Below are 24519 nucleotides of genomic sequence, written 5' to 3'. Positions count from 1 at the left end.
GTCACGGACCCAAGTGCTATTGCCGAGTCTTTTGCTGATTATTTCCGGGGTGTCTACACTTCCATCTCAGACCGCTCCGAGGCTGACTCGGCTGCGTTCCTCTCCACGATTGACCTTCCCTGTCTTTCTGAAGAGGACCGTGATGATTTAGATCGGGACATATCCGCTGACGAGATCGCCACGGCGATCCGTGCACTAAGGTCGGGAAAGGCGACCGGCCCCAATGGTATTCCGGTCGAGTTATACAAAATCCGACCAGATGTGGTGTCCCCGCACCTGCGGACTATGTTTCTGAAGGCATTGGACGAGGGTTTCCTCTCCTTGGACCAAAGGCTGGCCACCATCGTGGTCATTCACAAGGAGGGGAAACCTAGGGACGTGTGCCGTTCTTATCGTCCTATTTCTCTCCTTAATGTGGAGCCTAAAATCCTGGCCGAACTGCTTGCCAATCGGTTGGTTGGAGTCATCAGTGATTTGGTGCACCCAGACCAGTCGGGTTTCATTCCCCGTCGTAACACTGCCCTTAACCTGCGTCGGCTCCATGGTGTCATGGCCAGAGCCCACACCCTCGAGGAACCGGCGGTGCTTGCTTCTTTTGACGCCACGATGGCTTTTGACTCGCTTGAGTGGGGTTACCTCTGGGCGGTTCTGGCGAAGCTTGGATTTGGACCAGTCTTCGTGAGTTGGGTGCAGCTCCTTTATGCTGGCCCGCTGGCTAATGTCACTGTCAATGGTCGCGTGTCGGCGTCCTTTGCCCTACACCGAGGGACCAGGCAGGGTTGCCCTCTGTCCCCTCTCCTGTTTGCCCTGGCTCTTGAGCCGCTTGCGGCCATGCTACGTACACACCCGGACCTACATGGTATAACTTGGGCCCCGGGCTTTGAAGATAGAGTTTCCCTGTACGCGGATGATATTCTGCTCTATCTTACTTCCCCCTGCAAATCGCTCATTGTGGCATGCGACGTGCTCAGGCTTTTTGGCCGCTACTCTGGCCTGGTCATCAACTGGGCCAAGTCTTCTCTGTACGTTCTGAAGGGAGACACACCGCGCCTCCCTAGAGGCTGCAATATCCAGATGGCCGGGCACGGCTTTAAGTACCTGGGAATACACATTTCCGGTAGCTCTAGGGCGCGATACGACCTCAATCTGCTCCCCCCCCCTCCAACGGTTGCGGCGGGACGTGGATAGTTGGCGCAGGCTTCCGCTCTCTCTCCTGGGTCGGGCAGCATTATTCAAAATGATGTCCTTGCCTAGGTTCCTTTATGCCTTGCAGAACACTCAGGACCCGGTCCCGGCCCGTTACTTTCGGGAGATTGAGAGTTTGCAACGGGCCCTTCTCTGGGATGGTCGACCTCGTGTCGCCATCCAGAAGCTCACGTTACCGTGGTACGACGGAGGCATAGCCCTACAGGATGTACGTCGATACTATTGGTCCTCTCAGCTCACTGCCATCAACCATGGTTTCTATGGCCCCACTGATAGCCCGGGCTACGCAATGGATAGGTGGCTCTTCCGCGGCAGCAACTATTATCGTGCCCTGTACTCTAAGTCCTTTGATCGGCGCCTATCGGGCCCGACCAAAGCAGCGGTTCACATCTGGCGGACGGTCACTAAAGCGCAGGGATGGCAGGACAGACTGACTAGGTTTTCCCCACTGTACGATTCGGACATTTTGGGCAGGTTATGGCACACCAAGGGCTTTGACAAATGGGATCTTATAGGCATCTCCAGGGTGGGCGATATGGTAATTAAAAGCGGAGTCAAGACCTTTTCTCAACTTCAGGCCGAATTCCGTTTAGGCGCTTCGGAGTTTTTCCGCTACGCCCAGCTGAGACACGCATTGCTCTCTGCCAAGACACCTGAAGGAGAGATTCCCGAAAGCTCCCCCTTGGAGGACAGGATACTGGATGGCCATATGCCTGACAAAGCTATTTCCCTGTCCTATAAGAAATTGATTAATGTTCGAACTGATCTCCTCCTGTGCTTGCGAGACCAATGGACGGCGGATGGCCTGGAGCTTGACGACGAGGACTGGCAGAGTGCAGTCTCCTCCCCTAAGGAGGTCGCTATATCCTCACGTCTCCGACTGGTACAATTCAAAATCCTTCACCGGGTTTATGTCACCGGTCCTCGGCTCATGCATATGGGATTCTCGCCAGATGGCCTTTGTCGTCGAGGTTGTGGTGCTCTAGCAACCTTCCTACCTATTCTTTGGGAGTGTCCCGTCATTGCCCCCTACTGGACGAGAGTGCACCGGATCATGGGGGAGGTGACTGGAGTGGTGTTGGCTGCGGAGGCGCGGAGGTGTCTCCTTAACGTCTGGGAACCGACTGACCACAACACGGCACAGACTCGTTGGGTGACATTGGGCAATATGGTTGCTAAGCGCGATATTGCTCAAAAATGGGGTGCTGCTGCAGCCCCCCTGGTGGTGCAATGGAAAGCCAACATGGATTGGTGTATGCTCCGAGAAAAGACGGTCTATGTAGCCAGGGGGAGGCCTCAGACCTGGAATAAAGTGTGGGGGGCATGGAATGCGTACAGAGGCGATGTGTGCTTGCCGCCGGAACCCGTCTCTCTGGACAAACACCTGTCACCGTAACCTGTGACACCAACTGTTTTATGTTCTTTACATCTCTCCTGCTTTTTCCTCCCCCCCCCCCCCCCCCCCCATCACATCCTATCACTCATTCTTTTACTGATTCTTCGCCTGTCCTCCCCTGGCCTTTTGCTGACTCCTTGACATCTTTATTGCTCCATTGCCACTCTCTTGCGCCTTTTGGCGTTTCTTTTCTTGGTTTCGTTTTCTCTCTTAAAAAACAATAAAACAACCTGCAATGTTCTTATGTGAATAACCTTGCACTTTTCTCCTCCTGATTCTATGCTGCCTTGCCTCCGGGATGTTAGGCTGAATAGCTGTGTGCTCTTTTATAATAAAGGTTTTAAAAAATTTTAAAAAAATAAATAAAAAAAAGATACCTACAACTTTTTTCGTTACTGTCCTACAGATTTGATATGACTTACCTCTTCAATAAGGTTGTTAATTTCCGGTGCTGCCTGGTTTGCTTGTTTTCTTATCTTTCGCTTGGCTCGAGTTACATCTTTTTCAACTCGTTTCCAATCAATTTGTACATAACCACTGTGACTAGCAATCTGAAAAACACATACAAAATGGTAAACATCTCACCAAAACGTACAACAAATCCTAGAAATGCGTAGCAGACTGTAAAACGTATACCATGTTTATGCATACAGGAGTCAGACACTAGACATACTGATCATCAGGTGCTACTGTACTTCAGCGAATAGTACTTTATTGGAGCTGCACGACATCCTGTTAACTTAAACACTAATTTACTTCAGAATCCCCAGAACCAGTGTTGTGTATTTTCTGTGCTTGCAGTAACAGATGGAGATGAATGGATCACTGTATATATGTTTAGATGTGGCCTAAAGACAGTTTGATGCCCCTCCAGCCTCATGTTTTCCAAAAAGCTTTTGGTCTGCCCTCTTTGTCCATGGTCTGCTCAAGCATCATTTACATTTTGCTTCTGCACACAAGGTATACAGCGTGGAGCAACGGATCAGCTTACTTTATCCACTCCAAGTGGCTGCAATTTGCCTTACCACATGTGCGTATCCACATGAAAATAAAAGCACTTCAGCGCAATGGCCGTTTTGGCTGCGGAATCACAGCCTACTTTCATATTTTTTCCAATTTGTTTTTTTTGCATATTGAATATGTCAGTTCAAATAAAATGTACAGCCAGACCTACTGGCTTTCCAATAACCGTTTAATTGTACAGTTGCAGATTATTTCACTATTCTAAATGTATTTCTTACTGTTGACTACCATGCCTGCTTTTCAAATAAACGGCAAGTCAATTTTTTAGAAAAGGCGCTAAGGTCACAGGAAAAAAAGAAATTCAACTACCTCTTTCTTATCTATTCAGGGAGTTGCCTTACACAGAAGACAAATTTAGCTGTACTGAGCTCTTGGACAAGAAAGCTTTATGTATCTGCATAACTTGGCTCCTGGCCATCTCCCAGGTCACATTTCTACCCATGTCACATACCTTTGAAGTTCTCCTCATCCACCAAGTCAATAGATGCAGAATCAAGTTGCTTTGCAAAGGGGAAATCTCCTATTCCTATCAGGGCTCCCACATGTTGTAATGGTCTATCTCTAAAACCGTGCACATAAAAAAAAACGGATGTTTTTCAGAAGAGCCCTACAACTCACTTTTTTGTTGTTGCTGTATTGGTTGCCTTTCCGCCCCCCAATGTAGTAATGTAGGTAGAGTCTGTAGGAAATGTTGGCAATCAGTCAAGACCTCTGTGACAGCATGTGCAGCCAAAAAAGCAGTTCATTGGTTGCACCTAAGAATCTCTGCAATCAGTCTTGCTCATTTGGCATCATGACCAACTGGAGGCAGCAGTGAGGGATACCTAAAGGTTCAGAAAAAGTGGCCATGCAGAACGATGGAGTCTGTTTATTGGAACTGACCTCAGATGAGCTGGCACTCATGCAGGAAGCAAGTCGTTTCTTAAAAGAAAATCTTAGAGAAGGCTCTGAGAACTGGAAACAAGCATTTACAATGCAAAGGTTTCGCCTTTGGAAAAGTTAGAGCTATTGGCATTCTAAATGACAAAATTTGTATTTATGTGTTGGTTTTGAAAACAGATAAATAAATGGCATTGTCATTTACATTGTCATTAGCTTAATCTCTCACAAATGTGAGACCTATTGTACCTTACGGACGAGCTCAGCAGACAGCAATTACTACCACACACACACACACACCCCCAGAACCAGCCATACACACCCAGAGCCAGCCACACACACACACACACACACACCCAGAGCCAGCCACACACACACACCCAGAGCCACCCAGAGCCACACACAGAGCCACACACACACACACCCACCCAGAGCCACACACACACACACACCCAGAGCCACACACACACACACACCCAGAGCCACACACACACACACACCCAGAGCCACACACACACTCAGAGCCACACACACACACCCACCCAGAACCACACACACACTCAGGAGAGCAAGCACAGCGAGGGGGCAGGGAAGCAAGCACAGCGAGGGGGCAGGGAAGCAAGCACAGCGAGGGGGCAGGGAAGCAAGCACAGCGAGGGGGCAGGGAAGCAAGCACAGCGAGGGGGCAGGGAAGCAAGCACAGCGAGGGGGCAGGGAAGCAAGCAGGTCGAGGGGGCAGGGAAGCAAGCACAGCGAGGGGGCAGAGAAGCAAGCACAGCGAGGGGGCAGAGAAGCAAGCACAGCCAGGTTGCAGGGGCAGGGAAGCAAGCAGGTCGAGGGGGCAGGGAAGCAAGCACAGCGAGGGGGCAGAGAAGCAAGCACAGCGAGGGGGCAGGGGAGCAAGCACAGCCAGGTTGCAGGGGAGCAAGCACAGCCAGGTTGTAGGGGAGCAAGCACAGCCAGGTTGCAGGGGAGCAAGCACAGCCAGGTTGCAGGGGAGCAAGCACAGCAAGGTTGCAGGGGAGCAAGCACAGCCAGGTTGCAGGGGGCGGATGCCCATCATCTGCACTGGCACACCTCTGCTGTGTGCAGTCACAAAGATACACAGTACAGGACAAACATCAACTGCAACCTACGTGTCTGATATGCACACCTAAAAGGAACAACTGCACTCCTAACTCCAAAGTGCCAGCAGACACATACATTGTGTGTACATAGAGCCATTTCAGGAATCTTTTCTTAGCGCCACCACCTCACCTTCACACTCGGGCAACTCTCCAGGTGGGGCACAAGCCTTGCTCACTTCTGTAGCTTTTCTTGAGGAAAACTGAGAAATACAAATAATATGTACTGGCACCAAGTTCGCACATGTGGTGAAAGTGCACTAGGTGCACTTCAGTTGAGCTACCTAATAAACATATGATTGTGTGCACTATACAGTCACAGAAAGCCCAGCAACTGCGTCAGGCTGCATATAAATGAAACAAAAATGACTTACGTGAAGCCTTTTGTTCCAGTCCCTGTTCAGTATGTGTAATGGGAAAGTGCATTTTGTATGTACTGTCTGCGGCCATGAAAGTGCAGTCGTCTTAAATATCGGTAGCCACCGCTGCAAACAATGGAAACTACGAGGTGCCAGGAGGTGCACTGTCTGAGAGTACTGGACGCCCGGCAGTGTTATCAGAGGTGCAGGGTACGTTATGACGGAAACAGGAGTCATTTCAAATGACAGGAAGTCCCTCAGCTGCACTCCATACGCACTATATATATTTAGAAAAAAAGTACACCTCGTGTGTAACGTCGGCGGTCACAGGAAGTGGTCTTTGGAAGTAATACCGGACATTCAGCTATTAGTGGTACCCCGAGACATACCTTTAAATCTCAAATTTCAGTTTCGTGTATATTTATTGGTCTTACATTGACAGGCAAGGGAGGCTTAATACAGTTCATATTGATTTTCAAATGCTATCCTGCTTTAAAATCCCGGGATTCCTTCAAGACAACCTGTAGTTTAGCACACACTTGATGGGCATTCACAAGGGGCTGAGATTACATGGGTGGGCAGAGGTTAAGTAAAAGCACAATAAGATGAGAATTTACTTTGTTGATCGTTGGAACACTATGTGCATACCTCAAAAGTAAGAGATTGTACATCAGAAAGAGAGTCAAATTAAACCTCTGCTTTGAAATGTTTTGGGCAATATGTCTTTTAAAACAAAAGGTAAAGTTAAGTTTTAAACAAGCACAGCGAGGGGGCAGGGAAGCAAGCACAGCGAGGGGGGCAGGGAAGCAAGCACAGCGACATACAAGTCGGGTGGCACACTATGTTAAGGCAGATTTTTATCGTATATGTTTTTAAGCCACGCCCTTAATTACACTGGCCACGCACCTTGCAGAGACCCTCCAGTTTTTCGTCCCAGTTAAAGCCCTGCTGCTCCCTACGTGTTCCTCCATACACGGCGAACCCTCCCCAAGCCCCACACATCTCCCCATATCTCAGCAGTGATCTTCGGTGCCCTTCACCCCTCCTCCTTGTGCTTCTCCCGCCGCGCTGGCAAAGAAACGTCTCATCATATTTGTTGCTATAGTTCGGTGCCTTTTAAAGGCTGGGGTGTCTGCGGTGTCGACGGGCACCCCTGGCAGTACCAGTGCCCCGGCCCTGCTGGCCTTCATGGTGCGCTGACTCTGAACAGCTCCTTAATGTTTTAGAGGCTGCGCCGCGGCCCGTCCCTAAAGCACCACTGTGGTCTCATTTGCATGTAAACTACCCGTGAGGCTCTGCGCAACGAGGACCGCGCCTGATTTCCATATAACCTGCCGCTGCCAGCCTCGGCAATTAATTCTCGTTTCTTAATTGGGAACAATTCTTCTTTCTAATGGCGTAAGGTTGGAGGAGGCCTGACGGATGCCGGCGGGGACTGCAGCAAGCCACGTCCACCCAGTGTGACTCTGACCTGGGCGTGTCGCCCTTCGAGCACTCACCACTCCTGACCCCACTGTTCTCAAGGTCACCAGAGCAAGGGTCTGCCACAGGTCCACCCCACACCTAAGAACTTCTTAATACTGACCCCACCCTGGCGCGTGGCACCCCACCGGACCTGTATACTGCAGTGTACCATGTGGTAGCATGCCGCCAAGGACACAATACTAAACTCCTGCTGTGTATTTTAAAACCCCAGTGCATTCTGGGGCTTATAGGACTGGTTCAGTTCCGTTGCTCCAAAAGACCAACTCACCCACCTGAAAAGAATGATTTGTAAAAGAAAAGCCCAGGACTCGGGCATTGCGTCCTTGAGAGAAGGCGTCCTCAGGACCCCTATATCTGCCCTTGTGTGACAGGCAGGGTGCCTGGAATTGCCGATTTATGTAGGGCTCCAACATTTCTAGAAAGGATCTTTCCACCCTGAGGTGTTGCCTCCCTCTTGCGTTGATCAGTGCTTCGATATGATTTTGAAAGGCTGGGCACTGAAGCTGTTACTTAAGCGTTCACTTCGATTCAATTGCTTTCTGCTCCACAGGACTGGAGACGAGGCTCTGTCCTCCTCCTTGAGGCATTAAAAGCCCAGTACAACAAGACGGCACTGCGGAGCTTCTCAAGTAAGCTACTGCCCGGCCGCCATCTTCGGAGAAATGCCCAAAGCGGACGTCAGGCGAAACCTAAAAACGTCCAACAAGAAGTGGCCACTATACTGCTATTACATGCTGAACATACATAAGTACTGCAAGTACTTACCAGAGCTTTATCCTTGCAGTGTAGGACTGGCTTTTCGGGCTGTCTGGAACTACTAGATCATTTTCTTTTTTATTTATTTTTTATTTGCCAACGTAAAAAAATAATACATAAAGAATTTCAATGAAGCACCCACCCCCCCTACCCCTCAATGAAAGAGAAAACTATGTATAGTTTAGACAGAAGATAAAGACACAGTGCACCAAAAAAAGCACAGAGAGCACAGATGTTTAAGAAAAGAAGAAAAGAAGAAGCAAAATATGAAAATACGTGAACAAAAACCACAAGGCCTAGGAGTCGGTTAAAAAGAAAGAAAAAAGAAAAAAAAGAAATAATATTTAGTTTACAAAGAGACTAGGGAGGAGAAGCGGGACGGAATGAAGGTTCTCTTGACTGTGCCAGCCAAGATGTCAGTTTTTCCCACACCTCCAGGCCCTTTTTCCGTCCTTTCCTTCCTTTCTTTGTGTACACACAATTTCTAGGTGATACATAGCAATAAATCTGGCTAGCCAGTGTGAGAACGATGGGGGCTCCGGGTCAAGCCAGGCAGAGGCCACACAGAGCCGCCAAACTGTCATCGCAATAAAAATTAAACCATCTCTTTTCAATTTATAAGTATCTGTCTGTGTTCCTAGCAGAATAATAGTTGGATTCAGTGTGATAGGCTGAGTTGTGACTTCCCTTAAAAATTCCTGTATTCGGTTTAAGGTGATGGAGAGTTTCAAGCATGTAGAAAAAATATGGATAGAGTTGACCGCAAATTCCGAGCATCTAGGACATAGGGTGCCTTGGCCGGTGCCCCACTTTGCAATTTTACTAGGAGTGAGATATAAAAAGAAGATGGTTTTAAAGTGCTGCGCCTGTAGTTTGGCTGAAATTAAAATGTTCTGTGACAGGGCAAGTGAGTTAAAAAAAGTGGTGCTAGGAGTGTTAGTTTTGTTGTGCCATTTATCAGCTATGTTCTGTAAGTCGTCTGGGGTCTGCCTATTTATGATATTATATAGCAGGCCAATTCGGGGGGTTAATGGCTTGCGTAAAGTTTTAAGCAGGTCACTTTCCCTGAATCCTGAGGCCCCCCCTGCTTTCCTAGACAAAAAGTCAGATACAGAGAGATATTTAAATGCGTCTTCTTTTTTGAGTTTGAATCTAAGCAATAGCTCAGAAAAAGGGACCACCCCTTCACAAGTGATAAGGTCTACCAGTTTCAGTATGCCGGCCTTATGCCAGTCTGAGAAGTAAGCCCTGCCGAAGATTGCAGGCAAGCTGCCATTGTTCAGCGTGGGAGTATAGAAGTTGAATCTGCCCAGCCCTAAGAATTTTCGGATACTGCGGAAGGTTTTAAAAGAGTTTAGTAATGTCTTGAATCTCACCCTTTTATAGTATCCGTAGGTGGTTTCCCGGAGAAGACAGCCCCAGGACTGTTCTCCCAGTAGTAGCTGGAAGGGCGTGGGAAGCCCTAAAGTGTGTGAGGATGGAGCCTCTTTTAGCAATTCTGCGCTGAATTGTAAAACCGAAGCCCAATAGTAAAGAGTGATGTTTGGAAAGGACCAACCTCCTCGCTCTTTTGGTAGACAGAGCTGCCTTAAAGCCCTCCTGGGTTGGGAATATGACCAAATAAACTGTGTGAATATTTGTTGAAATTTTTGTAGGTTAGATTTACTGAATTCCAGAGGTATTGTGCGGAAAAAATATAGAAGTTTAGGAAAATGTCATTTTTATGACATTACATCTGCCAACAAGGGTTAGATGTAGATTGTTGATTTGTTTTAGAGCCCTTTTAGTATGTAATGCCAAGGGGGCTAGGTTGTCTGTGACAATTTCATCCAGGTTTGATGAGATAGAGACCCCCAGATATTTGGCTTTGGGAACTACTCTATAATCGGTCCAGGGTACTTGGCTATTGGTTATTATTTGGGTTTTGTTTTGGTTCAGGGCATAGCCAGAAATCCTCCCAAATTTTAGCGCCTCATTTTCAAGGGCCACTATGGTGTTTAAGGGATCAGGTGAAGTGATGGCCAGATCATCTGCGTAAGCCATGATCTTAGTACAGCTGCCTTGTAGGTTGACTGGGAGGATCTCATTATTTCTCTCTATTTGCTTGATAAAGGGGTCCAAATAGAGGGCAAACAGCAGAGGGGAGCATGGGCAGCCCTGTCTGGTGCCCCGGGAGATCTCAAACTGCCCGGTAAGTTGTCCATTAATGGAAACACAAGCTGTTGGTTTTACATTAAGGGCTTGTACTGCCTGCGTGATCCTTGGCCCGAATCCCATTCTCTTTATGACTGCCCACAGAAATTGCCAGGAGACCCGATCAAAGGCTTTCTCAGCGTCCAAGAGTGTGAGTGACATCGGGTCTCCCGCAGCCTGTGCAGCATCAAAAAGAGTAATGGCCCTCCTAACATGCTCTGTGGTTCCTTTTTTCGGGATAAACCCATGCTGCCACTCTGAGACCAACGATTCGACCACTAAAGAAATTCTGTTGGCTAGCACTTTGGAAAAAATCTTTGAATCACAGTTAATGAGCGTTATCGGTCGATACGAACTCATCTCTGTTGGAGATTTATCCTTCTTTGGGAAAATAGCTATTCTGGCTATGGACCAGGATGCTGGTGGTAAAGTCCCATTGAAGATAGAGGTTATTACTTCTATAAGAATTGTCTTAATTTGTGGAGCGAAAATCTTATAAAACTCTACTGGGATTCCATCCAGCCCAGTAGCTTTCCCATCAGGCAGGCTATTAAGGGATTCCAGTATCTCGTCCCATGTAGGAGTTATGTCTAGCATTTCCCTATCCTCTAAGGAAAGAGAACTGAGGTTGATCTCGCTAAGGTAGTTGGTGGTCTCATTAGCGATTAAGTCACTGGGACCATTGTTCTCCTCCGTATAGAGCTTGGAGTAGAAGTCCTGAAAACCCTTTCTTATGTGATCTATGTTGTTAGTCTCTTCTCCTGATGGGAGTTTAATTGCACGTATCTCATTGCAGGAGCCCTGTTGTCTGGTCCTAACAGCCAGATGATGCCCGATATTGTCACTGCACTCATAATTTTTTTCTCGGGTGCTTGCCCATTTTGCTGCAGTTTTTTCAGCAAAAATTGCCCCAATTTCGGCTCTAACCAGCACTACCTCTTTCTGCACTGTCTCAATGTCTTGTCTTGTTTGAATGCAGTGAGTCAATTTGGTTTCGGCCACCCTTAGCTTCCCTTGTAGGCTACTTATCACCGTTTTCTCTTTTCTATTTTTACGCACTGAGAATCCGAGAGTCTCACCCCTGATCCCAGCTTTTAAAGCGTCCCAGACTGTCATAAGAGGGGCAGAGCCAACATTAATCTCCAGGAATTCCTCTAGCCACCCTTGCATATGTGTTTTGTACAGCTGGTCCTGTAGTAAAGCTTTTCAAAACTCCAGGAGGAGGCCTCTCTAGCTTTCCCCAGACCTTTAATGTTAATGATAAGGGGATTATGGTCGGACATAAAGCGTGGGGCCATTTCAATAGAGCAATTGTTAATAATTGAGGATGAAAGGAAAATGTAATCCAGCCTAACAAGGGTGTGATGAGGAGCAGAAAAAAAAGTGTACCCTGGCTGGGAGGGGTTCATTTTTTCCCAACAATCTCTCAGACCATGCATCTGCGCAAGATCTATCAAGGCCTGATATACCAGGGGTTTCCTCCCCTTGTATTTCCAGTGGCTAACGCTATCCCAGTTGGAGGGTAAATGCAAATTCAAATCACCACAGAGAACAATAGGGGTGGGCCAGTGAGCTAGTTCCCCTGAGACCAAGTTGATGACTCCTGGGTCATCTACATTACTCCCGTAGATTGAGCAAAGTGTGAAAGGGAGGTTATTAGAAACAAGAAACTCAGTAATCACCCATCTACCTAAAGAATCAGCCTTGACCCGGGGTGAAGAGATAGAAAGTCTTTTCTCTGCCAATATCCCCACCCCCCTAGTTTTGGAACCCTGTGTAGTGGCCCCCAGGACTTGGAAACCCAAAGAATCTAATAAGTGTTTCTGGGAGCCCTCGATATGAGTTTCCTGTATGCAGTTGATATCCCCCCCCCCCCAGAGTGCGAAGCCCAAGTGCCACGTTCTGCCTTTTAGAGTGATCGTTTAACCCGCAGATGTTCACAGAGACAATTCTTAAAGAGTTTAGCTTAGCCATTTAATAAACAAAAAAAAAAACAACAAAAAAAAAGAACCAGAGGATAATAATTCTTCAGACTCCTAATAACTTGTTTTGTACCAAGACAAGTGTATATTATATGTACATGTGTATGTGCAGGAAAGATCCACATACTCGTGCTCAAGTTTTCTGTGCAGATCTCTTCTCTTGAGGTGCCGTTCCCATCCCTCCCCCCTCCCCCCCCCCTTTTCCGAGCAATCAGGCAGAGCCTGAGTGATGATAATCAACTTGAGCCCCGACTGCCAGCCACGCGGGATTGATAGAAACTTAAGCTCTAGTTCATCAGTTCGGCCGCATGCCCTCTTTTTTTGACTGCGCTCAATGATAAAGTGATAAAGTGGAAAAGTAAAATAGTGTGAGAATAACATAGAGAAATTAAGAACGCTGCATAGCAGAAAATAGAGCAAATGTCAAATACTGTCAAAAAGGTGCCACAGTCAGGGTCAAAGAGGGTTCGGCTTAGGTCTAGTTTAACTCATTGGACAGAGTGTACAAATGTTACTTCTTCCTGAGTTTCAGTTCCTCCAAATATTCCCCCGCTTTAATCTCAGAGAGAAAAACCTTGGTGCTCCCGTTTAGGATTACTTTGAGCCTTGAGGGGACCATAAGATACACTTCCGCCCCCAGCTGTTGGAAAGCGGAGATTAGCTGTCTCATTCGCCATCTCCTCTCGACAGTCTGATGGCAAAAATCTGGTTTCGCAAAGAAAGTTACGCCATTTGCACCTTTTTTGGAGTTAAAGCGGGCCTGGTCATAAATCATCTGTCTAAGGAGGAAATTCCCAAAGTACACGAGAAATACCCTAGGTTGCCCTCCTGACGAGTTGCCACCGCTGTGTTGTCGCTTTTGATGAAAAGGGAACCGGTGCGCCCTCTGAACTTCATGGTCCCAATCCCATCCCGGATGGTCTGGAAAGGAATCCTTTAGTAATTTAACTATGAAGAGCCTGGGGTCGTCCCCCTCCTTCCCCTCCGGAATACCAAGTAGGCGGAGGTTGTTCCGGCGCTGACGGTTTTCCTGCTCCTCAATCTTTGTCATCAGATCCATCATGCAGGCAGTATTAGACTCCCCCTGCTGTTTGGTAGCTAGGGCTTCAGTTTCCAAGTATTCTGTTCGTGCCTCTACCATCGTGACCCGGTCACTAATGTCTGCACAGGTTTTGTTCAACCGCCTCAGCCCACCCTGCAGCTTTTTGGCAGCATTTTTAGCAATGCGGTTATCCGCCCGGACTTCTTCGTGGAACTCCTTGATGGAAGTCAGAATGGCAGCTAGAGAAGGTTCAGAGGTGCCGGCTTGAAGGTTGCTGGTACTTCTCCATTGAGTAGAGATTAAATCGTCTTCTTCTAAGGGGTATGATACCTGAGAGTCGGAATAATCCCACTTTAGCTGACTGCGGCGTTTATTTTTGGTGGTGGGCTTTTTAGATCGTTGCACCGTGCCTGTGTCTTGGAGTGAAACCTCGCTCTCCCTCTCGCTGGATTCCTCAGAGCCATCTTCGATGGAAGAATTTGGAGTGCTGTCTGACACGGAGTAAAAGTCTTCCCCTCCTGCTTCGGTGTCCAGGGTATCTGGGAACCGAGGGGCACCGTCAGATTTTGGATCACTTTATTAGTCCCTGCTTCGCCAGGGTCAGAGTCATTGATGAGCAGTGGGGCCTCCATACTATTCTCGCCAAGTATGTTATCTAGTGCCTGTGCCTGTTGGATAGGCTGTGGCAGAAGGGTTGTGGTATCTACAAGAGGGAGTGCTGACACCGGGACTAGGTATGACCCAGCCTGCACCCCTGTAGGTTCTATTGATTCAGCGGAGTCATTGTCTGGTACAGTGCGTGGGGCAGCGCCATCCATTCCGCTCCCAGCGTGAAGTGCCCCTGCCTTTACGTTATCTGCTTGAGGGTGATTGATGCAGGGGGAGGGGGGCTTCATATTGGGATTTAGCACATTTTTTTTAATTCCCAAAAAGATTTTTGCAGGGGGGGGGTTGAACAGACTCAGTGTTTTTCGAATCTTTGGGCGGAGCCCCCCCCCCCCCCCGATTTGCCCCACTGTTTTGCCAGCGTCTTCTTATCCCCACTGACCTCATTTTTAGGTTTAAGTGCTCCCTCAGTGGCAGATGCAGCATCTTTGGCAGTTTTGATGTCCATGGGGTCTGAGGCGGTTATCAGAGTCCTTTGCTTTGAGCCGCTTTGAGCCTCTTCGAGCCCCTCGAGCACTCATGGTGGCCCTGCTGGATTCAAGCAGCTTTGCTCCACGGAGGTCTTTGAGAACAACAATCCAGAGGTCCAAAAGTTCGTTAACCTCATAAAATATCGCGCGGGAAGCAGAGAAAGCCAGGCAGAAGGTCGACTTTGTAGAAAAATGCAAAGCGTCCCGTGTTTTTATCACCAGCTTTTTGCGAGCAGGAAGTGCAGATAGATATTGGCCGGCACGAGATCACCAAAGCAGAGCCCCTTTCTGAAAAAAGCAGCCTCAGTGTTTGCAGCGAGGAGCAGAGCTGGCGTGCGTGATGATCTGGCATCTCTGAAGGCAGCGCAGGGCAGCAAGCCGAGCATTACGCGACCGGCGTGAGCAGCCGAGCAGCGTGAGCTCAGGCGAATTCCATCTTTGCTCTCCCCCAAGGAACTACTAGATCATGATGGGCTACCTTGAAAGGATCAGTGGGTGAACTGTCCTTTTTTTTTTTGCTCCTGTTGCTGGCCAAAGAACCCTAAAAAAAGGCTCTCTCTGTGCTATATTTACAATGCCATACTTTTATTTATCTAAAACATACTCTTGGTATGCACTAAAAAAACTTGCTAAAATTATGTGCTGTCCGTTTTTGTGACGGGTGTTCCACATCATCAAACCAGACATGACCAATGGGACCCTGGAATCACAATAATACAATCCTTATTTTGGCTTACAAAGAAATTAAATTGAGAAATATGTTGTACAATTCCCAACATTTGAATCGCATTTCTACCAACGGGCCTGTGAAAAGCATTTCCAAAGCCAATGAAAAGGAGCATCGTGCAACCCGCATCTACAGCAGGGCGGAAGGCCGATGAACACCAGACAGCAAGTGGCTCCAACAAGGATCACTTCGAGATTCAGAGCAAATGCAAAACTTTTATGGGACTCACAAATAATACCAGAAGTACTAACAAAAAAAATAGACCAAATGGAGATTTCTAGGAGAATCTGCCACATGCAAAACATTTTTGTATGCCGAATAGCCACCAGGTAGACATTGTAAGTGTGTAAACTGGAGGTAGAAGTGGACCTTTATCTTGACGGGGAAAACAAATTTCTCTGTGCAGAGATGCTTCCCCGTTAATTATAGAGGTGTCTCTTCCACAGTTCCACCTGGGAAATATAATGGCATGTTTCCATGTTCATGAATGCACTTTGCGAAAGTAAAAATTGTATGTTTGTAAAGTGACGTTTTTGTGCATCCAACTTTTTTCAAAAACAAAATTTATTAGCTTAGCACAGCATTCGCACAGACCAGCACTGTTTTAACAAGCAGTTGGTATTATACGAAATGGTCCAATTTCTTTTCAGCAACATTATATGCGTAAAATCTAGTTTTTTTCTTTGGGTGAGACATGCAAAGCAAAGGAGTGAACCAAACAATGTCTATACTAGAATTCCCCTACCCCATCGCCCATCCGATCAACACTCAACTCGCTCTCAGTAGGTCATCCAGGGTTCTAGTATTCATTACCTAGGCAGTGCCATCCCTCCCCAAAACCATCAGTTCACATCTAGGAGTTATAGCTTAACCATTGCGGAGGGTATACAATGACAAGTATAACATGGAAATAAATGTAATCGACGCATGGATTAAAACATTGGAAACTATGGAAGGCGTACCTTCAGGTTTCAAGCATCGCATCGCATCCCATCTATAAGTAATAGCAATTTTTGGACAACCTTGCACCTTCCTCCCCATGAAAATGCGTAAATTATACTTCCAGCTATCTGGTGACAGAAGGGGACAGAGGTACTTTTCCAAGTAACTGATATTATGCTTTGCCAGGAGTAAAGTAAGATTCACAAAGTTCACAGTCACTCGATCAGTCCTGAGATGTGGGAAAATACCCAGATGGCAAGCTCCAACTGCACAGAGATCTTTGCAGTCCATGGCATGGGTTAGATAAGCAACAACCCAGGCCCAGTGGGGCGCCAGCGTATCACAGGGCCACATCATGTGGACAAAGCCAGCCTCATCAGTGCAGTATCGGAACAATGTGAGGAAACCCAAGGAAAGAGGTCAGATTTAATCAGAGGTTAAGTAGGCTATATTAAGACTATTATTCTATATGCTTAAATTGCGTGTAAATCGAGAACCTGCTTACGTTTAGGAGGATCTTTCCCCAGTCCAAGTCCTTTAACACTCTGGATATGGACGTTTTCCACTGTAAGTGGAGTTCGAGTTCGACCCAAATAGATCTATAAGATGTAAATCATCTCTATAGAGCCATCTAATTAACTGCTTGTTGTTACCAATGATGTGCAGAGTTTGACGCAGATCGTGCACAGGTGGTTTCAAAGTTTAAATCTGCAATATTCTACATAAAGCTAAATTAATTATCATAGGTAAGGAACTTCCCTCTTGGAATGTTGCAATTTTTTATGAGGGTGTCAGAGTTGATTAGTGTCCCATCTCCAAATAAAACCATGGCCATCCCCCTCACAATCTACACCCGGGGTTAGTATTCCCCAAGCCATCCTGTGTGTTTGGGTAGGCCACGCATTGGGGTATCAGGAGCATAATGGAGTATATGTTTAGTAATTGTGTACCTCGGTTTCAGGCAGGCCTATGCAATTCACAGTAGTGTGGACGGTTGAATAGGTGGTCCCTTTGTGGGGAACATCAGCCTCTGTAGAGTACCATCAGTGATTCTGTCCTCATGGTGGCAGGTCTCCCACGAAGAATGGCCAGCCAGTCATCAGGAAACCCACTGGAGCTGTGCAGCAAGGTAGCATTATTCTAAGTCTGCAAGTCCCGCCCTCACATTTCAAAAGGCAATTTTAGTGCCACTATAGCAACTTGATATCGCCCTTCAGCCCACACAGAATCCGACCGTTTATTTTAAAAGTATCAGGCGCTCTAGTAGTAGCCGTCACGCCATCATCTTAGTCAGTATTTAATAGTCTTAATTTAAATTAGAGGCCTGTAGAAGGCCATTTCCTGGGGGCCTCTCCGTGGTTTTGGAACAGAAGGATTCATGCCCTCCTGGTGAAGGGTGGCGGGGTAAGTGGTAATTTACTTTGCATAGAACAGCACTGTAGAAAATTTAGGAGCGCCTCCATTTTTAGGAGTGCAAAGCGGCTTATGACAAAGGCAGCGAAGTCCAAAATGCTATCGGTGTATTAAAGTTTCATACTGCTTTGCCTAAGTTACCATCACAGAGGTCCTGTACAGTTTGCTAGATGTTAATCCCCAGATAGCTGAATGTTATACAAGTGTGGTAAGAGGAATGCATGGGCAAGGTAGGATTAAGTTTCTGGGCACAAAGTGTGCTTGACAGACAGTTTCCTGTTTATATATTTCACAAACATTTATTGAAAATACCTGTAGCAGGAGAAAACCACCACCTACTGCTGTGGCTGCAAGCTTCCCGACTTTCTGGAATAAAAAGCCTGCGCACCTTAAATGAGATGAAAAATAATAACAGTTAATGGAATACCCAACATGTAATTCCCCATACCATGAAATTCGAGTCTTTTCTTTTCAACTTATGGAAAAAAAGATGCATATAGCAGTCATCTGTGAGCACAGTTCAGTACAAATCCAGACCAAATGACGATATAATGATGCACAAGAACATAGGTACATCGTCTTTTACATTTGTCAAGCGATTCTGACGGAGACAGATATGCACAAGACTATCTACAGCTATGCAAATCCCAAAGCTACCCGAGGGTTTCATCTCCCTCACCTCAATGCCTGTCTGTACTCCCCTGTATGGAACTTCTGAAGCTTGTTGAGGGACTGGGAAGGGGCAGTGAGGACGATCTCAACAAATGTATCTGCAGTTCAACTGCAGCCGTGCCTTGTCCTGCTGCTCTGAGGCTATAACCCGTATGGAAGTTAGAGTTCTTAAGGCAAATCATCCCCCAATGTCACCTGCATACTACATTTACTCTTGGTCACCTCTACAGTGTGAATCCATGGTTTGATCCTTCAATAAGGCCCGTTTTTAGACAAACTGCATTTCATTTCCAGTCCTCACAGTTCTTTCACCTCCCTACAAATTTCCATGATGTAACATATCTCCACTGTTATTCCATTTCCCCTCCCACTTTTCAGGTTTTAAAGGAGGCATTTCCAGCAACCCTTTCTTTCCCGATGACCTACATGAAAGAGGTTGCATAAAATCTTGAAGCAATGTTCTCATATTAGCCACATACTTCACTACTTTTTCTTCTGTTATGGTGCATTTCAGAAGCATCTCTTCTGCGACTGACTGCGCTTCCACATTATTTCGCCATCTTACCAGTTTAAGTCCAAGCAGTTGAATTCAGGTGGATGCCTGTCCTTCCCTTTGAAAACAAATTCCCAGTACCATTTCCATCTTTTTGATTTCGAGGTCACCCCTAACATGTACTGCAGGGATCCAGTGGAGGCTGTTGCTTTGGCATCTACCTAATCTAATCACCAACTTGCCCCAGAATCCTTGAATTTTAGGCCATGGCTACAACTTGAAGTCCATCCCCCTTCCCTCACCCTCACAACATTCAGGATATATTTTCTTTGGTACTTTGAGCATCGAATATGTGTTTCATAGATAAATTGTATCAGTTAAAACCTGGCATTTCAGTAAGTGCTGTTAAAATCTGGTTTGCGACATCAACATCATCGGCGCCATCTTGTCCCTTTTCAGGCTCATATGTGCGCGTAAGTGGCAGCCATTTTGAATGCCATGGCCTCTCTGCCCACCGCCGATAGCCAGCGCGTCTCTCTCTCTCTCTCCCTCTGACAATGCAAGCATCTCCCCGCACACTGACAGCCCACGCACTCACATGCTCGGGCCATAAACTCCCCTTCAGCGCGACCCTGCCTCTGAGCCACATCCCGTAACCAGCTAACACCTCCCTCCGTTCCTTTCATGATCATGCATCCTTTGATGAACCCCCCCCCCCCTTTTCCTCTGTGCCAGATTGTCCTGCTCGTTCCCAGGCCACCACCTGGCCCTGCTGATGCAGTTCATTGCCCCCATACAGTAGGAAGCTGCTCTTCTCAAAGGATCTACGACTGATCAAAGCGCCCACCCCATGAGATCCGATCAACCGCACACATTCCGGGAACCGGCGGAATGTCCAGCTGCGCGACAGTCATCACCTACTGAGATCGGGGTGGGGATTTCTACTGTAAATGTGTGTGGGAACGGGCATGAAGCGGGGATTCAGAGAATGTCTTTCCGTACTTCAAAGTATTTGCAAGAGTGTGCCACAAGTAATAAACTGTAATAAAGACCATAAACCTGTGTATAAGAGGCCAGGCCTCAGTGATGCGTTTAGAGCACCTCGAGAAGATACCCTGTTGTCTGATTTGACGTGTTCTGCTCCGTCGGAATAAACTCCTGTTTCCTGTCTTCCAGTCTCCAGCGCCTGCCTCTTTGTTTGATAATTTCGAGTGGTATGAGAGGCGGCTAACGCCGGGCAATACTTTAAGGTTTTTGGTCGAAATCGGCCCTACCTTTTAACAATTGGCGCCCAACATAGGGCCCATTAGCGACACGTGGACCCAGTGGGAGAGGTCCTGACGACAGAGTGAACGACTGCAACGATCAGGAAGAGCTCCTGCCCGATAGACCCTCGTCTGGCAGCCGATCATCCGTACTTCACCTGGTCCGAGCAGACATCTCTCGAGTGATCTACGGTCCTGACTGGGAACCATCAGGAGTGCCGAGGCAATTACAGAGAATAGAGGACGATCGGGCGCTGGAAGCGGAAGACGAGAAACTGTCCATGCGGTCCGGGTAAGGTCGTGTAACACGACAAATTGCGAAACGATTGTTTGAAAAAAAAATACTAGTATTGCTCATTGATTGTTTTTGAGATATTCTCTGCCTGCAAACGGGGAAGAATAGAAATATGCTCTCTTCCTTTGCAGATAGTGAAGGGTAGGTAACGAGGACTTTTGTCCCCCGTTGTAATCTGTCGTGCCTATTTTTCTCCCCACTGATTGATTGATTGTCCGAACATTGATTGTTCGAAGTTGGTTCTTTGAGATATTCTCTGTTTGCAAATACCGTAGAATAGAAATATTCTGTCTAGTCTTTGCAAGTAGTGAAGGATAGGTAGTGCGGACCTTTGTCCCCCGTTGTAATCTGTCATGCCTATCTTCTCCCCACTGATTGGTAGTTGGTTCAGCCCGGACCGCTTATTAGAGATGAACCATCCAGCACCCCTAATAAAGGCACCCCTAATAAAGATATGTTCACCAAGTATGGACTAGTCGCCGTAGCCTATAGTAAGCTATGGCACAAATACACGAGAAAGGATCAGGAAAGTCAGTGGCCACTGATAGGATCCTTCGATGACGATAAAATAAATGTGCTGGAAACAGCCCTTCGAAACAATAAGACAACGCCACTATGCTTGATAGTCTCGGCATGTGGCGCAAAGAAGCAGAACAACGAAAAAAGAGAAACTAAGTCAGATTAGAGCAAGAGCTACGAAAAGCAGCTCACCTAGCTGCTAAAAAGTTAGAGGAAGAGATAAAGGAGAGAGAGGAAGCCAAACAGAAGCAAGAGTCCGAAACATCGAGCCAGTGCCCCGTTAGAACACCCTCTACGCTCTACCCTGAGTTACCCTCGAAACAACGAGCGAACGATGATTTATTGCTAGGTCCCCTAATCATCTATATGCCCCCTCCGTATGCCCCTTCTCAACCCGTAGTACAGCACCCGCAGCCCCCAAGCACAGGTGAGAATAGTGCCAGGGCCTCGGTCCTCACGGCCTCCGCGCCGGCCGAGCCTCTTGTACTTGACGCAACGCAGACAGCAACATCAGATAACCCCGAGGCCCGAAAGAAAGATTCCACTAGAGTGAACAGGTTGAGCAAGGATGAACGAGCAGGAATCGATAAGATAGTGAGGACACTGGTGGAACGAAAGGAGAACGAAGAGTGTGTAACGGATATGTACAATTCATATGCCGATAGCCACAGACGACACTTTGTCGTGCGATTTTGTTATCACACCCTCAATACCTACGAGGACCGATACCAAGACAAAGGTCCTGAGAGTCTAACGATCTTGTATAGGAAAGTCGACATTAAGGATGAAGGAGAGTGTGACGTGACGGACCTCTTCACGTGCACGCTTGAAGTTTTCCGCCACCTCACCGAACAGTTAGAAGGTTAGAAGCTAAAACTACGACTCCTGTAGCGACCGAACCTCGGATAGAAAAAATTAATACAATGATGCCTATAAGGGAAGCCGCTCCCTACTGGGTTCCCCCACGAGTTCAGGGAACGCATGATGACGTTAACCATCAAGATGCGAGAGGGAGGGTAGTTTATAACTGGGTCCACCAACCATGGGATCGACAAGATATCCTGACATTCCGAAAGTCCCTGCCCGATTTACGGAAAAACCCCACTGCTTTTTATACTGAATTAGGTACAGCCTTTGGTTCGACAATTATGATCCTATCCGACATGGATTTGTTTTTCGGGTTATGTCTGCCAGCTGATGTGTGGAAGCAAATCCGGAAAGTCGACCACCTTGAGCTGTTCGGACATACCTGGTCACAACTCGATGGCATAGACAGACAACGAGAGCCTGGAAAGAAACCTTTGAAATCCATTTTAGAGCTCCCAGACAAGATTGTCCAGAAATGGAAAACTCTGATCCCAGAAAAGAAGGTGGACTGGTCGATAGTAAGGGCCTGCCACCAGAAACCCCAGGAAGACGTATCAGAATACTTCTCCCGGTTTGAGACGGTGTTTTCCGATTACAGTGGCCAGGACACGACCACTGCAACCGGACATCATCTGTTTGTCCAGAACTATGTTAAAGGTTTGTCACAGGAGGTCTCTCAGAAACTACAGGCTAGCGAGAGTAGTTGGGCGGCCTCCAAGCCTGCGGCTATCCTTCAGATGGCCCAGTATTATGAGCATCGGAAGAACGAGAATGATAGGGCGATTGAGAAAAAGAAAAAGGACCTGAAGGAAAGGGTGATGATCGCACAGTTGCAGGGGGTGACTATAGGAAGAGAGCAGTACAAGGGAAATTACCAGTCGAATGCTCCTAGATTTCCACCCCCTAAAGACCGTACGCCCGCACCCTATGCTGGACGTAAAGACATCGACGAGAACCAGTGTGCATTTTGCAAGGGATTTGGCCATTGGAAATCCCAGTGTCCGGTTCTGTTAGAAATGAATAAGAATAGGGACACAAGAGATGTAGCGGGTGGGCCTAGAAACAGAGGACAGGGACGAGGGTCCACGAACGACACCAACAACGACAGGCCAGGCAGACCGAACACATATGACCGTCCCCGACAGAACCAATACCAACAGTCTGACTGCGACGACACCCACGACTTCGCATAAGACTGCCAAGGCCAAGGGAGGGATCCAGTCGAGCTCTATGTTGACCAGCAAGGTCCTTATGTCACCGCTAAGGTCCTGGGTACGAAGTCTCCATTTTTGGTAGACACTGGCACAACACGTAGTGCATTATCTAAACGACTGATTCCAAGGGCACCCTTGTATGGCTCATATATAACATAGATAGGCTTCGATGGAACGCCCTCCACTAATCCCTTGTCCACACCAATCTCCTTTGACTTAGAAAACAACACCACTGACACGACGTTTTACTCTCATCCCTGATGCCATTATGGGACTTGACTTATTGAAGCATTTCCGAGCTACTATTAGGTGTTCGCACAACGGAGTTTGAGTCTTTTTGTACGACAACCCGACTCTGCTCAGACTTTGTCCCACCCGACGCATGTTTTCCATCACTGATGCTGACTTGTCCCTGCTTGACACTCTACCCCCTTATCTGTGGGCCAAGACTGACTCGGACGTAGGACGCATGATGATCGACCCGGTGCACATAACTGTTCGACAAGATGCAATACTCCCAAAACTTCCATAGTATCGGATATCACCCGAGGGCTAGAGGGCATTGGTAAAGATTATCCAGTCACTGATAGATGCAGGAGTGGTAGAGGAAGTAGTTAGCAATGTTTGCAACAGCCCGATCCTACCCATTGTAAAGAAGCAGGGAGATGAGAAAGCGTACAGCTTCATCATCGACCTTCGAGAGGTTAACAAGGTGGTTGTACCTCAGTACCCCGTAGTCTCAGACATCACCACTATTCTGACTCTGATTCCCTCCACTGCCACCACCTTCACTGTAATCGACCTCAAGAACGCATTCTTCTCCATCCCCATGCACCCAGACAGCCGCTACCTTTTCGGCTTCACCCTAAAAGCCCGCTCGTATAGATTCTGTTGAGTACCCCAAGGCTACACCGAAAGCCCCAGCATCTATAGCCAGGCCCTCAAGAGACAACTGGACGCAGTCCAGTTACCGGATGGAGTGGTGTTGATACAATACGTCGATGATATTCTTTTGGCGGCCGACACCACTCCACTTGCAGTCACAGCCACCATCCAACTCCTGCACTTCCTCGCGGAAAATGGCCACAAGGTCTCCAAGAAGAAGTTGCAATTCTGCCTACCCCAGGTCACTATCTAGGCCACCTCTTGTCCAAAGACGGGAGAAAGCTTACACCTGATCGAATTCAGACCATTCTAGAGACCCCTATCCCTAAGACCCAGAAACAAGTCGGCTCCCTGCTAGGCCTTACCTCCTTCTGCCGACAGTGGTTGCCAAATTTCAGCCTCATTGTGAAACCACTGCTTTCCTTACTGGCTAAAGATGTCCCCTTCCCGCTTCCTTGGACCTCTGAATGCCAATCCTCCTTCAAAGAACTACGAGATGCCCTCTGCTCAGCCCCCATCCTAGGAACCCCCGATTACACAAAGCCCTTCTCCCTCTACACTCACGAAAGGGAGGGGTGCGCTTTGTCTGTCCTGACTCAGTCCATTGGCCCCAAACAACGCCCATGTGCCTACTTCTCTGCCACTC

General features: G+C 47.5%; 1 protein-coding gene across 1 annotated transcript in view; it reads right to left on the bottom strand.

The window, feature by feature from the left end:
- FUNDC1 (FUN14 domain containing 1) overlaps window positions 1–24519 on the bottom strand; it is a 177146-nt gene that overhangs the window by 33841 nt on the left and 118786 nt on the right. Inside the window, exons 3-4 of the mRNA XM_086934105.1 lie at window positions 17976–18051; window positions 3025–3153 (exon numbers count right to left, since the gene is read on the bottom strand). Coding sequence (XP_086790231.1) covers window positions 3025–3153; window positions 17976–18051 — 205 coding nt within the window. The remainder of the gene's footprint in view (window positions 1–3024; window positions 3154–17975; window positions 18052–24519) is intronic.

The sequence above is a fragment of the Lissotriton vulgaris genome, chromosome 8 (genome assembly GCF_964263255.1).
Source record: "Lissotriton vulgaris chromosome 8, aLisVul1.2, whole genome shotgun sequence".
NCBI lineage: Eukaryota > Metazoa > Chordata > Amphibia > Caudata > Salamandridae > Lissotriton > Lissotriton vulgaris.
Note: the sequence above shows the minus strand (reverse complement) of the source record. Positions and strands in the feature narration are given on the sequence as shown.